The following is a 15981-nucleotide window of genomic DNA, read 5'->3' as shown; positions in this document are numbered from 1 at the left end:
CCTGTTACGGCAAAATACAAAATTGGTAGCCACCTTGTGTGGAGCCTGCCTGCAAATGCAAGGTGGGCGCCGCACAAGAAACCGTGCCTACCTAGGCCATGTAACGGGGGAACTGCTTTCCCTTTGGTCTCTTTCTCTCGGTCTAATTGAACACACTTGCCTAGCTTGAGGTGGCCCTAGATCACAATTAGGCCCCTCCCAAACCAACCAGACACTCTCTACATGCCTAATCATAGGACTATAACACACTACTAGTACTAGCTAGATACTGGTAATTAACAGCATAACACATATATAGGGGTGGGGCTGGCAAACCAGGGACTTCTCAGGCTAGAGGGGATCGGTGGGGTGCACCTTTCCTCCTGTTGCCCAGTGACAGCACAATCTTGGGGAAGAACCCACCTCCTTTCTTCCTCTTCACCACCGTCTCGCCACCACCATCGCCATTACCTGCATTATCGCTCGACCCGCCGCTGCCACCACCACCATAGCCATAGCCATTGTGGTGATGCACCGGGTCCTCGAGGATCGAGTTTGGCGTGACCTGGCCCGAGTCGGCATCGCCGACATGGAGGTTCTCAAAGCGCGGGAAGGGTAGACCGTCGCCGGCGCGGTAGAGCAGGATGTTGGAGAGGTCCCCTCCCTGGTCCACGACATGGTCCACCTGCACACGAAGACACACGTAGACGATTCACCATCTGTAAGCTGGTATTAACTAAGAAGTTGCAGTGCTAATTACTTGATTAATTACCTTGCAGGAGAGGCAGCAGAAGTGGAAGGGCTCCTGGAGGATCCTGTCACATGTGAGGCAGACGTTGCCGGTTCCCTTGAACGGCCTGGACTGGGGCCTGGGCTTGAGGAAGATCACCTTGGCGCTGTTGATCGTGTAGGGCTGAGAGACACACATGCATACAGTTTAATTATGCATCGTCACCAAGCAAAGTAGTGCTGCAACTAGTGCAGTTGTTAAAATAAAAATTACTACACTGATTCGCAATTAGGTTAATCACCTGGACATAGGAGCAGTCGATTAGCTTCTCGAGGTCACCCAGGCGGACGACGTCATTGTACACGTATCGCCGCACCTGATTGCATGCAAAAAGAAACACAAGAACAACTGGAATCAGAAACAGACGTGTGCTTTATGATTCGTGCCGTGGGCGATCAGGCAAAGAAAGGGCACCCGCAAAAAAAAAAGGAATTCATTGTACAGGTTAGGATTGGTACGGCTGCCGGTGCTCCTCTATTGGGCAACACATCAATGGAGGACGATGCTTTGACCAAGTGGTGGTACTACCACGGCCATACCCAAGGTCACAATGTGCCAGAATGACTAACTACCCCTGCTGGGTACAACATCTATGGCCAAATAATTGCCAGCATTGCATGGGCATGATGGTAAAAACCCCAACCGAGGTGGTGGTAAAAAAAAGAGTAGCTGGTGAAGAAGAAAGCTGTTTTGGTGGCTAGCACTTCACTGTGGCTTGAATGAACAGTATCAAGGGAGGCCCCCCGGTTGCAGGAAGGAACAGCATTGAGGCTTTCTTTGGTAAAAAAGACAAGGATCCCATTTACCATGCGCGCATATGGTAAATCTGCTTTGCCGGTGGCTGTAACAATCCTAAGATGCCCCATTTCTTACCATGCACACCCACCTGCTTTGCAGATGTGGAAGAGCACTAGAGCAGGGATATGTTTCCATACATGGCAAAACAGTTTGGATAAGCAGGCCTTTTAATGGAAAATTTCCTAGAACCATGAGGTAATCATCTGAGACAAAAGATCAATTCATTGGAAATGCTAATGATTCACTTGGAAAGGTGGGTAGAAAATCCTTGGGAAAAGGGCAATTCACAATCAAGATCACTTTTGGATCAAAAGCTTTGGCTGTGTGGGCGAAAGAAGAACATGGTGAAAGTGAGAAGGGGATTGTGATTGTGACCTTGCAGTAAATTGGCAAGATGGCAAAAGGGGAACACAGGTAGTGGAAAAGTACCTTCCCAACACACACACAAAAGTCTTGCACAAGCATGAATACAGAGGTGAAATTTCACTTGCATTGATATGTAGGACTATGCCTATTTCTAGTGAAAGGACAAGGGGGCAGTAAAAATTCACTGAAAAATTGACCCCGGTTCCATCACATCAGAGTTTTATTTACCCATGCAACCAATTTAGGTGCAATGAAATGAAAGGGGATGGGGAACCGGCAGGAAGAGGACAAGCAAATTGAAGCAAAAGAGATCGAGAAGAGGAACAAAGCAACTGCATGCAAGAGAATCTCTATATTCTTGATTAAAAAACAAAAGCCAAGTCCTACCATGTTTTTACCACCCTCTGAAATTTACCCAGGCAACCAATTACTAGCAGAATTTGCCCGATATTACCTCCCACAGAATCCATCAAGCTGCGATAAATTAGGCAGAATCCCGCTCAGTTTGCGGTTTATGGGATGCTTGCTTTATGCAGATTAGGTGATTGTTACATGTTGCAATCACCATCCTAATTCAAGGGCTCAAAAAGTGGCATATATGACCCAAGAACTCGCAAGACGACAGCGACAAGGACCGGAGCAAGTACATGAGAGATTAGCATATATAATTACGAAACAGAAACGAGTTGTAAGCTTCAATCATAGTAGATATCTAGCTAGACTAGAGGGAGGGCGATCGATAGGCCATCGTGGATCGGAGCTTAAGCCAAATCTAAGTGAGAACGGAACAAGACATGAAAAGACAGCACAGGACAAAACAAAAAGCAAAGACGGATAGGTAGATTGATAGATACACCTCGTCCTGGGCTTCTCCTTCTAGTCTACAAGTAGGAGTGTGCGAATTGATTCATTAATTTAATGGAGTTCGTCCTGCTACAGCAAGTGCTAATTAAGCCCGAACCAGACGGGCTAATTGGGGCATGCAACATTCATCCTCTGATTTGCTGCCTGCCAGATTAGTGAAGTAGATCGACAGAAGAAAATTCGCAAGAAACATGATAATCGGAAAAAAGGGAGGAAATCAGAGCGATTATACCAAAGAAAAGCATGCAAAAAAAAGAAAGCAAAACTGTTGGGGGATCATGCGTCTCCATGGCTGGCTTAGAGGAGCAACGGAGCAAGAATTGCGCGTCATTTTGCTAGCATGCAGCAAGAAATTAACCAAGAATTGAACAGAGATAGGTCGAAGCCGATGGAGATTAGTTGTGAGTGAGTGAAATTAAGGAGAGAGAAGTAGTAGTAACCTGGAGGAGGGGATGGTGGCGGTGAGCGGGGGCGCAGTGCGGGCAGATGCTGGTGCAGCAGGCGAGACAGAAGATGTTCTTCTCGTTCTTCTTGCGGCTCTCGTGCGCCTCGCACCCCACGAAGAAGCTCTCCTCCACCAGGCCCCCAACCCACCCCGGCACCCTCATCCCCATCTCTTCGTCTCACTAGCTCTTCAGGACTCCCTCTCCGTTTCTTGCCAATTCTCCTCTCGGTTTGATCTCTCTTTTGTTTTCTCGGCAGGCCAATTCTGTCTTCCTGTCTCCCCCCCTCTCTCTCTCTTTCTCTCTCTAGTTTAGTGGTGGTGCTGCGTGAGGGCGTAGATACAGATGTGGGTTGTCTTCTTCTTGTAGGTTCAGGAGAGAGAGGGGGGAGAGGGAGAAGGAATGTGCAACGAATCCATTGGGGGAGGTATTTATAGTGCGAGGGAGACGAAGATCGGATGATGATGATGGCGATGGTATCCCCCTACAACTCGTTGGGGGTTTGGGTGTCACGGTGGCATGGTACAAGTGTTGGGTTCTTTGGTTGGATGCGTCCCTTGTTTGAACATGGAAGGGGGATATCTCTCATCCACTCTCCATCCTTCGTGCCGAAGCTATTTCTCTTTCCTCGTCCGGTTGGGTCATTGGGTCAAGGGGCTTGCAGTGAATAATGGAGGAGCAGAGACAATTTTCTGGATTGATCTTATTATTACTTGGCTACATTATAATAGCTACAAGAGATTAGTGTACCTTAAAAATATGGTGAATTTTTTTGAGAAAAATATAAGAGTAAAAATTAGTTAACATCGATTGCGCTGGGAAGAAGTGCACATGTTATGTGACATGTTCCTTCTGGTGGAATATTCATCTTTCCACAAGTGAAAATCTATTTGTGATATGTTGCCCTATTTAGTGGAACCTATACCGAAAAAATCTCATATATGAGACGTCGAACGCAATTTAATCTCAGTTTAGCATTTTTTTTGTTTTTGTTAGATAGGATGGTATGTTATGTCCATGTGGGTACGAAAAAAAATGTAAAGATTAGAGGGTGGTATCGGTAATTATTTCCATAATTTTCTTATCTCTTTGTTCCCTTGCTTGTTGAACCTCGGTCAACAACTGGTACCATGCCCAATGGACGCACATTACAAAACGAGGGTCCTGAGACTATCACCACCCATGGCCCCAATAACACCCCAATAGGCTTATAGGGGTGTCAGCCATAAAATGAGCGCCCTAGCCCCCCCCCCCCCCCCCAAATGAGATGGTACATTTAGGAGCCCAATAAAATACTAGGCGAACCTATGTTGCCCCTACCATCAAGGGTCGGGTCAGGGCATCAGCGCCGACACCTGCCGCCATGTCGGATATCGCCTGTGGGACCTGCGAGGCAACTACACAATCCAAAAACCTACATATATTCCCCATTTCCATCACAAACATCTCCACTCTATTCTCTCACCCGCCACTCTAGTTCGCGCCTAGAGCACTCCTTCTCCCACACCACCAGAGCCGGCATGCCTCTAAAGAAGAAGCCATCACATCTGCGCAAGCCAAAGTTTAAGGTGAAGCCACCCATGATATTCGACAAAGCTTGGAATATTGGATGTAGTATAGTTATTTTTTCCCTAGAAGACCTATGTTTATAACGATCCTTGGGAAACAATTGATGTGGTGATTTACTCAAGCAGGACCTTGTTAACTTGTAGAATCTTCATCTCACTGGACCATCGAGTTTACTTTGGGTTTGTGAATCAATGTATGGAGATAGGCTAGAGCGAAGGTTTCACCTGCAGTTCTACATATATGAATGGGATAAAAGATAATAATAAGCATAGTTGTGCATAATCAATTCAGATTAGATTTTTGTGGGCGATGCGTCCTTCTATACCATAGGCTCAGACATCCACATCAACGATAGACTATTGTCCAAGCCCGCCACTCCAGTCGAGCTGGTTATGTATGATTATTAAGTGCCAAGCATAGACCAAAACATTAAAATTAGTGACGCCATTGTTATTCCCTACTGTCACTGAGTTTCGCGTGAAGCAACATATCACCACTCATGTCACTGATACGTCCATTTTGCATCACTATTTTATATCATAATTTACTGTTATTCATTGATATATTTCATATTTAGAGATGATACTTATGTTATTTCACCTATTTTGCATGTTTCATGATTATTGGAGAATTACTCACCGGAGTCAGGATTCTGCTAGAAAAAGCACCGTCAGGATACAATATTTCTGAAGATCAACAATTGACGGAAAATATACCGAAGCTCCTATTTTTCCAAATTACGGAGCCAGCCAGAAGGGGAGGCCGAGGAGGGCCGCCATGGGCCCTCCCCATAGGCCGGCGCGGCCACCAAGGCCGGCGCGCCGCCACGTGGGGAGGGGGCCCACGACCCCCTCGGCCATCGCCCTTTCGCATACTTCATCTGGCAGAAACCCTAAGGTGCGGGGACACATCGAGGATAGTCATCGCCGCCTCCTCGAGGCGGAAAACACCAGAGAGAAAAGAGCTCTCCGGCAAGGCAGAAATCTGCCGGGGAAATTCCCTCCCGGAGGGGGGAAATCGTCGCCATCGTCACCTTCATCGAGCTGGACTTCATTGGAATCATCATCATCATCATCATCTCCACAACCGACACTGTCATCTCCACCGCTGCACCTCGTCTCCGTTGTAACATCTAGGGTTGAATCTTGAGTATTTCATAGGGGAAACTCTCCCGGTGTTAATTACTCCTTGTTATTGATGCTATTGAGTGAAACCGTTGAATCAAGGTTTATGTTCAGATTGTTATCCATCATCATATCACCTCTGATCATGTTCCATATGATGTCTTGTGAGTAGTTCGTTTAGTTCCTGAGGACATGGGTGAAGTCTAAATGTTAGTAGTGAACTATGTTGAGTAATATTTAATGGTTTGATATTTAAGTTGTGATGTTATTCTTCTAGTGGTGTCATGTGAACGTCGACTACATGATACTTCACCTTTATGGGCCTAGGGGAATGCATCTTATATTCGTTTGCTAATTGTGGGCTTGCCGGAGTGACAGCAACCTAAACCCCCGTTAGTATATCGATGCATGAGGGATAGCAGGATCTCAGAGTTTAAGGTTGTGGTTAGATTTATCTTAATTACTTTCTTGTATTTGCGGATGCTTGCAAGGGGTTTAATCACAAGTATGTATTAGTCCTAGGAAGGGCGGTGCATTAGCATAGGTTCACTGATACGTCTCAAACGTATCTATAATTTCTTATGTTCCATGCTACTTTTATGATGATACCTACATGTTTTATACACACTTTATGTCATATTTATGCATTTTCTGGAACTAACCTATTGACGAGATGCCGAAGTGCCAGTTCCTGTTTTCTGTTGTTTTTGGTTTCAGAAATCCTAGTAAGGAAATATTCTCGGAATTGGACGAAATCAACGCCCAACATCTTATAATTGCACGTAGCTTCCAGAACACCGGAGAGGCACCAGAGGGGAGCCCTGGTGGCCCCACACGTGTGGGCGGCGCGGCCAAGGAGCCAGGCGCGCCCCCTACTGTGTGGGTCCCCCATAGCCCTTCCGACTCCGCCTCTTCGCCTATAAGAAGCCCCCTGACCTAAATCTTTGATACGGAAAAGCCACGGTACGAGAAACCTTCCAGAGCCGCCGCCATCGCGAAGCCAAGATCTGGGGGACAGGAGTCTCTGTTCCGGCACGCCGCGACGGGGAAGTGCCCCCGGAAGGCTTCTCCATCGACACCACCGCCATCTTCATCACCGCTGCTGTCTCCCATGAGGAGGGAGTAGTTCTCCATCGAGGCTAAGGGCTGTACCGGTAGCTATGTGGTTAATCTCTCCTATGTACTTCAATACAATGATCTCATGAGCTGCCTTACATGATTGAGATTCATATGAGCTTTGTATCACTATTAGTCTATGTGCTACTCTTGTGATGTTATTAAAGTAGTCTATTCCTCCTTCACGGTGTAATGGTGACAGTGTGTGCATCGTGTAGTTCTTGGCGTAGGTTATGATCATAATCTCTTGTAGGTTATGGAGTTAATTATTACTATGATAGTAGTGATGTGATTTATTCCCCCTTCATAGTGTAAAGGTGACAGTGTGTATGCTATGTTAGTACTCGGCTTAAATTACAAAGATCTATTATGATCTAAGGTTACTTAAACATGAATACCGAATGTTGTGGAGCTTGTTAACTCCGGCATTGAGGTGCTCTTGTAGCCCTACACAACGAATGGTGTTCATTATCAAACAAGAGTATATGTAGCACAAAGGAAGAGAACTTATTTATTATGTGATCAATGTTGAGAGTGTCCACTAGTGAAAGTATGATCCCTAGGCCTTGTTTCCAAGCACCGAAACTCAGTTTATTTACTGTTTTGTTGCATGTTTACTCGCTGCCATATTTTATTCAGATTGCTATTACCACTCATATACATCCATACTACTGTTATTTCACTATCTCTTCGCCGAACTAGTGCACCTATACATCTGACAAGTGTATTATGTGTGTTGGGGACACAAGAGACTTCTTGTATCGTGATTGCAGGGTTGCTTGAGAGGGATATCTTTGACCTCTTCCTCCCTGAGTTCGATAGACCTTGGGTGATCCACTTAAGGGAAACTTGCTGCTGTTCTACAAGTCTCTGCTCTTGGAGGCCCAACACTGTCTACAAGAATAGAAGCACCCGTAGACATCAAGCACTTTTCTGGTGCCGTTGCCGGGGAGGAAAGGTAAAAGGCACTCATACTCCGGTCCCAGGTAACTAAGTACTTTTCTGTTGCCGTTGTGTGTGTGCTCGAAGCTATTTTCTTTAGATCCTGCAATTGCATCTTTTTGTTTCTTGTTAAACACTAGTAAGGCATAATGGAAAACATATGTGAGCTTTTTAAACTATTTCCTGAGTCAAGACATGAATGGTTTAATGCGAAAATTAAAAAACCTATGGAACCTTATTTGCATGCTAGTAGTAATATTAGTATGAACGCTTTGAACACCATTGTTGATAATGATATAGAAAATTCTAAGCTTGGGGAGGTCGGTTTTGATGAAAATGATCTCTTTAGCCCTCCGGGTATTGAGGAGAAAGTTTATGTTGATTATGATATGCCTCCTATTTATGATGATTATAATGATAGTGGTCTTTTGGTGCCGCCTACTATGGAGGATAAAGTTTATTATGATGATACTATACCTCCTATATTTGATGATGAGAATAATAATGATAGCTACTTTGTTGAATTTGCTCCCACTACAACTAATAAAATTGATTATGCTTATGTTGGGAGTAGTAAAACAAGAGTACATGTAGCACAAAGGAAGAGAACTTATTTATTATGTGATCAATGTTGAGAGTGTCCACTAGTGAAAGTATGATCCCTAGGCCTTGTTTCCAAGCACTGAAACTCCGTTTATTTACTGTTCTGTTGCATGTTTACTCGCTGCCATATTTTATTCAGATTGCTATTACCACTCATATACATCCATACTACTTGTATTTCACTATCTCTTCGCCGAACTAGTGCACCTATACATCCGACAAGTGTATTAGGTGTGTTGGGGACACAAGAGACTTCTTGTATCGTGATTGCAGGGGTTGCTTGAGAGGGATATCTTTGACCTCTTCCTCCCTGAGTTCGATAAACCTTGGGTGATCCACTTAAGGGAAACTTGCTGCTGTTCTACAAACCTCTGCTCTTGGAGGCCCAACACTGTCTACAAGAATAGAAGCACCCGTAGACATCATTCACCCACACAACACTTATCAAAACAATGAAGATTAATCAACTATATGAAGCAAAAGCACTAGACTAAATTCCCGTGTGTCCTCAAGAACGTTTGGTCATCATAAACCGGCTTGTCCTTTGTGCTAAAAAGGATTGGGCCACTTGCTGCAATTATTATTCTCGCATTTTACTTACTTGTATTTTATTTATCTGCTATATCAAAACCTCCTGAAAACTTGTCTGTGAGCATTTACAGTGAATCCTTCATCGAAACTGCTTATCAACACCTTCTTCTCCTCGTTGGGTTCGACACTCTTATTTATCGAAAGTACTACGATACACCCCCTATACTTGTGGGTCATCAAGACTATTTTCCGGCACCGTTGCCGGGAGTGAAGCGCTACTCGGTAAGTGGAATTGGTAAGGAAAACTTTTATTGTACGTGCTATTTTTATTTCTGCTCGCTGCTATAATTCATTATGGAGAGATCTTCTCTTGAATTCCTATTTGGAAAATCTACTACTACCGCAACGGTAGTGGATGAGGCGTCGGTGAGAAAGTGATTCCATATAAAATACCTATGAAAATTATTGAACGTGTTGTGGATAACCGCTATGAAGGGGATGGAACTCGTCCATCCTGGGGATCATTTACTATTTTTACATGAATTATGCGGGTTATTCAAGTGTGCGAGTATTTCTATGGATGAAGTTAGGAAGAAACTATTCTCTATGTCGTTGTCCGATAAAGCGGCGCATTGGTATAAACTCGTCGAAGAATGTGCATTCTCTTGATTGGAAGGATATTATGCCTCTATTTTATTCTAAATTCTATCCTCCAAGTGAAATTCACAAAGACCGAAACCGCATATATAATTTCTGGCCTCATGATGGAGAGAGTATTGCCCAAGCATGGGGGATATTGAAGTCTTTAATGCTCAAATTCCCCATTCATGAGCTTCCTGGTAATATCATCGTTGATAATTTCTATGCAAGACTTTCTTTTCAAGATAAAACCTTGCTGGATACTACTTGTTCTGGATCATTCACGCGCAATAAAGAAGAGTTTAAATGGGACCTTCTTGATCGGATTCAAGAGAATACTGAAGGATGGGAGAATGACAAAGGTAGAGAGTCAGGTATAAATTATGATTATGAATGCATTGAAACTTTTATGGATACTGATAAATTTCGAAATATGAGTGCTACTTATGGCCTTGACTCTCAAGTTGTTGCAAATTTCTATAAAGCTTTTGCCTCTCATTTTGAATTGCCTAGGAAGAGTTTTAATAAGTATCATGAACCTTACAAAGATAAAACTGATTCACCTATAGTTAAATCTATTGAAGTTAAAACTGTTGATCACATTCTTCCTGAAGCTTATATTGAAAAAATTCCGTTTCCTGCTAAAATGAAAGAGTTTTCTGTTATAACTAGTGTGGTTAACAAAAGTGCAAAGAAACCTATAGAACCTGAGGAGCAAATAAATGTTGAACTCCGTCGTTGCAATAGTTAAAGACCTTGTGACTCGAAAATGTAGAAGATGGTCACATCATTTTCTCGTGAAGATGCTTCTAATATTGTTTCACATCCTAGTAAGTCTAGGAAAGCCAGTGTTCCTATGCTCTCTGTTAGAATTGGTGATCATTGTTATTATGGTTTATGCGATATTGGTGCAAGTTCTAGTGCCATTCCTTATGAGCTTTACAGGGAAATCATGCATGAAATTGGTTCTTCTGAACTCGAAGATATTGATGTGGTTATTCGGCTAGCTAATAGAGAAACTATCTCTCCTATTGGTATTGTTCGAAATGTGGAAGTTCTATGTGGTAAGATTAAATATCCTGCTGACTTTTTGGTGCTTGGTTCTGTCGCTAGTAAGACTTGTCCTATCATATTTGGTAGACCTTTTCTAAATACTTGTGGAGCTATTATAGATTGCAAGAAAGAGAAAATTGTGATTAAATTTGCTGGTGAATCTTATGAGTTTAATTTCTCTAAATTTTCCAAAGTTCCTTATGAAGCTGAATTGCCCAATGATGATTTTAGAGTTGAATAGCTTGCTGATGTCTACGCACGCTTCTATTCCTGTAGACAGTGTTGGGCCTCCAAGAGCAGAGGTTTGTAGAACAGCAGCAAGTTTCCCTTAAGTGAATCACCCAAGGTTTATCGAACTCAGGGAGGTAGAGGCCAGAGATATCCCTCTCAAGCAACCCTGCAATTAAGATACAAGAAGTCTCTTGTGTCCCCAACACACCTAATACACTTGTCAGATGTATAGGTGCACTAGTTCGGTGAAGATATAGTAAAACACAGGTGGTATAGATGGTGGTAATATTGCAGGAAGTAAAGATGCGATAGAAACAAGAAACAAGCGATGTTTGCAGTATTTGGAAACAAGGCCTAGGGATCATACTTTCACTAGTGGACACTCTCAACATTGATCACATAACAAATAAATAACTTCTCCTCACTTGTGCTACATACACTCTCTTGTTTGATAACAAACACCATTCATTGTGTAGGGCTACAAGAGCTCCCGCAAGCCGGAGTTAACAAGCGCCACAACATTCGGTGTTCATATTTTAGTAACCTCTAGAGAATAATAGACCATTGCAATTTAGACCGAGTACTAACATAGCATACACACTGTCACCTTTAAACTATGAAAGGGGGAATAGATCACATCAATACTATCATAGTAACAGTTAACTCCATAATCTACAAGAGATTACAATCATAACCTACGCCAAGTACTACATGATGCACACACTGTCATCTTTACATCATGAAGGAGGAATAGACTACTTTAATAACATCACTAGAGTAGCACATAGGTTAATAGTGATACAAAGCTCATCATATGGATCTCAATCATGTAAGGCAGCTCATGAGATCATTGTATTGAGGTACATGAGAGAGATTAACCACATAGCTACCGGTAGAGCCCTTAGCCTCAATGGAGAACTACTCCCTCCTCATCATAGGAGACAACAGTGGCGGTGAAGATGGCGATGATGTCGATGGAGATGCCTTCCGGGGGCACTTCCCCGTCCCGGCGGCGTGCCGGAACAGAGACTTCTGTCCCCCAAACTTGGCTTCGCGATGGCGGCGGCTGCGTAACTTTTCTCGTCCCGTGGCTTATTCTTTTAGGGTTTTCGCGACGGAGGCTTTATATAGGCGGAAGGGCAGCCTCGGAGGAGTCCTGGTGGAGCCAGACCATAGGGGGGCGCGCCCCCCCTTGGCCGCGCCGCCAGGTGGGGTGGGCCCCCCCAGGGCTCCCCTCTGGTCCCTCTCTGGCTCTCTGGAAGCTTCCGTGAAATATAAGATCCTAGGCGTTGATTTCGTCCAATTCCGAGAATATTTCCTTTGTAGGATTTCTGAAACCAAAAACAGCAGAAAACAGGAACTGGCACTTCGGCATCTCGTTAATAGGTTAGTTCCGGAAAATGCATCAAAACGATATAAATTATGAATAAAACATGTAGGTATTGTCATAAAACTAGCATGGAACATAAGAAATTATAGATACGTTGGAGACGTATCAAGCATCCCCAAGCTTAGTTCCTACTCGCCCTCGAGTAGGTAAACGATAACAAGGATAATTTCTTAAGTGACATGCTACCAACATGATCTTGATCAATACTATTGTAAAGCATATGAGATGAATGAAGTGATTCAAAGCAATGGTAAAGATAATGATTAAACAACTGAATCATTTAGCAAAGAATTTTCATGAATAGTACTTTCAAGACAAGCATCAATAAGTCTTGCATAAGAGTTAACTCATAAAGCAATGGATTCAAAGTAGAAGGCATTGAAGCAACACAAAGGATGATTAAGTTTCAGCAATTGCTTTCAACTTGTAACATGTATATCTCATGGATAGTTGTCAACATAAAGCAATATAACAAGTGCAACAGGTAAACATGTAAGAATCAATGCACACAGTTGACACAAGTGTTTGCTTCTAAGATAGAAAGAAGTAGGTAATTGACTCAACATAAAGTAAAAGAATGGCCCTTCGCAGAGGGAAGCATGGATTACTATTTTTGTGCTAGAGCTTTTCATTTTGAAAACATAGAAACAATTTTGTCAACGGTAGTAATAAATCATATGTGTTATGTATAAGATATCTTATAAGTTGCAAGCCTCATGCATGGAATACCAATAGTGCTCGCACCTTGTCCTAATTAGCTTGGATTAACACGGATTATCATTGCTTAACATATGTTTCAACCAAGTGTCACAAAGGGGTACCTCTATGCCGCCTGTACAAAGGTCCAAGGAGATAGATCGCATTTGATTTCTCATTTTTGATAGATCTCATCTTAGGACATTCATACCGGGACAACATAGACAACAGATAATGGACTCCTCTTTAATGCATAAGCATTCAACAACAGATAATATTCTCATAAGAGATTGAGGATTGATGTCCAAACTTAAACTTCCACCATGATTCATGGTTTTAGTTAGTGGCCCAATGTTCTTCTCTAACAATATGCATACTCAAACCATTTGATCATGAAAATCGCCCTTACTTCAGACAAGACGAACATGCATAGCAACTCACATGATATTCAACAAAGGTGTAAAATTTGATGGCGTCCCCAGAAACATGGTTACCGCTCAACAAGCAACTTATAAGAAATAAGATACATAAGCTACATATTCTTTACCACAATAGTTTTTAAGGCTATTTTCCCATGAGCTATATATTGCAAAGACAAAGAATAGAATTTTAAAGGTAGCACTCAAGTAATGTACTTTGGAATGGCAGAAAAATACCATGTAGTAGGTAGGTATGGTGGACACAAATGGCATAGTTTTTGGCTCAAGGATTTGGATGCACGAGAAGAATTCCCTCTCAATACAAGGCTTAGGCTAGCAATGTTGTTTGAAGCAAACTCAAGTATAAACCGGTACAGACAAAACTTACATAAGAACATATTGCAAGCATTATAAGACTCTACACTCGTCTTCCTTGTTGTTCAAACAAGTTTAACCGAGAAAATATCTAGACTCTAGAGAGACCAATCATGCAAACCAAATTTTAACAAGCTCTATGTAGTTCTTCATTAATAGGTGCAAAGTACATGATGCAAGAGCTTAAACATGATCTATATGAGCACAAAAATTGCCAAGTATCAAATTATTCAAGACATTATACCAATTACCACATGAAGCATTTCCTGTTTCCAAACAAATAGCAATTAACGAAGCGGTTTTCAACTCCGCCATGAACATTAAAAGTAAAAGCGAAGAACACTAGTGTTCATATGAAAAAGCAGAGCGTGTCTCTCTCCCACACAAGCATGAATTTATTCAGAGAATGAAAATAACAAAATGAAAATAAAAGCACACAGAAGCTCCAAGTAAAGTACATAAGATGTGACGAAATAAAAATATAGTTTCCCTAGAGGTGACCTGATAAGTTGTCGATGAAGAAGGGGATACCTTTTACCTTACCTCCCCGGCAACGGCGCCAGAAAATAGCTTGATGTCTACGCACGCTTCTATTCCTGTAGACAGTGTCGGGCCTCCAAAAGCAGAGGTTTGTAGAACAGCAGCAAGTTTCCCTTAAGTGAATCACCCAAGGTTTATCGAACTCAGGGAGGTAGAGGTCAGAGATATCCCTCTCAAGCAACCCACGCAATTAAGATACAAGAAGTCTCTTGTGTCCCCAACATACCTAATACACTTGTCAGATGTATAGGTGCACTAGTTCGGCGAAGAGATAGTAAAACACAGGTGGTATATATGGTGGTAATATTGCAGGAAGTAAAGATGCGATAGAAACGATGAAACAAGCGATGTTTGCGGTATTTGGAAACAAGGCCTAGGGATCATACTTTCACTAGTGGACACTCTCAACATTGATCACATAACAAATAAATAACTTCTCCTCACTTGTGCTACATACACTCTCTTGTTTGATAACAAACACCATTCATTGTGTAGGGCTACAAGATCTCCCTCAAGCCGGAGTTAACAAGCGCCACAACATTCGGTGTTCATATTTAAGTAACCTCTAGAGCATAATAGACCATTGCAATTTAGACCGAGTACTAACATAGCATACACACTGTCACCTTTAAGCTATGAAAGGGGAATAGATCACATCAATACTATCATAGTAATAGTTAACTCCATAATCTACAAGAGATTACAATCATAACCTACGCCAAGTACTACATGATGCACACATCTGTCACCTTTACATCATGAAGGAGGAATAGACTACTTTAATAACATCACTAGAGTAGCACATAGATTAATAGTGATACAAAGCTCATCATATGGATCTCAATCATGTAAGGCAGCTCATGAGATCATTGTATTGAGGTACATGAGAGAGATTAACCACATAGCTACCGGTAGAGCCCTTAACCTCGATGGAGAACTACTCCCTCCTCATCATAGGAGACAGAAGCGGCGGTGAAGATGGCGATGATGTCGATGGAGATGCCTTCCGGGGGCACTTCCCCGTCCCGGCGGCGTGCCGGAACAGAGACTTCTGTCCCCCGAACTTGGCTTCGCGATGGCGGCGGCTGCATAACTTTTCTCGTCCCGTGGCTTATTCTTTTAGGGTTTTCGCGACGGAGGCTTTATATAGGCGGAAGGGCAGCCTCGGAGGAGTCCTGGTGGAGCCACACCATAGGGGGGCGCGCCCCCCTTGGCCGCGCAGCTAGGTGGGGTGGGGCCCCCAGGGCTCCCCTCTGGTCCCTCTCTGGCTCTCTGGAAGCTTCCGTGAAATATAAGACCCTGGCGTTGATTTCGTCCAATTCCGAGAATATTTCCTTTGTAGGATTTCTGAAACCAAAAACAGCAGAAAACAGGAACTGGCACTTCGGCATCTCATTAATAGGTTAGTTCCGGAAAATGCATCAAAACGATATAAAGTATGAATAAAACATGTAGGTATTGTCATAAAACTAGCATGGAACATAAGAAATTATAGATACATTGGAGACGTATC

General features: G+C 42.9%; 1 protein-coding gene across 1 annotated transcript; it reads right to left on the bottom strand.

Annotated features, from left to right (window-relative positions):
• Nucleotides 1-325: 325 nt before the first annotated feature.
• LOC124686507 (protein RGF1 INDUCIBLE TRANSCRIPTION FACTOR 1-like) lies at nt 326-3411 on the bottom strand. Its single transcript, XM_047220438.1, has 4 exons — nt 3238-3411; nt 1011-1085; nt 752-892; nt 326-664 (listed from the first exon to the last, which is right to left on the bottom strand). The coding sequence occupies exons 1-4, from the start codon at nt 3409-3411 to the stop codon at nt 326-328; spliced, it is 729 nt and encodes a 242-aa protein (XP_047076394.1).
• Nucleotides 3412-15981: the final 12570 nt, after the last annotated feature.

The sequence above is a fragment of the Lolium rigidum genome, chromosome 2, assembly GCF_022539505.1.
Source record: "Lolium rigidum isolate FL_2022 chromosome 2, APGP_CSIRO_Lrig_0.1, whole genome shotgun sequence".
Taxonomy (NCBI): Eukaryota; Viridiplantae; Streptophyta; class Magnoliopsida; order Poales; family Poaceae; genus Lolium; species Lolium rigidum.
This window is presented reverse-complemented; position numbering and strand designations above follow the sequence as displayed.

Excerpts from the sequence above, each read along its gene's own strand:
- LOC124686507 (XM_047220438.1), bottom strand. The coding sequence starts at position 3,411 with ATGGGGATGAGGGTGCCGGGGTGGGTTGGGGGCCTGGTGGAGGAGAGC. Across the intron at positions 893-1,010 it reads TCGACTGCTCCTATGTCCAG|CCCTACACGATCAACAGCGC; the intron begins GTGATTAACCTA and ends TGTGTCTCTCAG. Across the intron at positions 665-751 it reads TCTGCTGCCTCTCCTGCAAG|GTGGACCATGTCGTGGACCA; the intron begins GTAATTAATCAA and ends CTTCGTGTGCAG.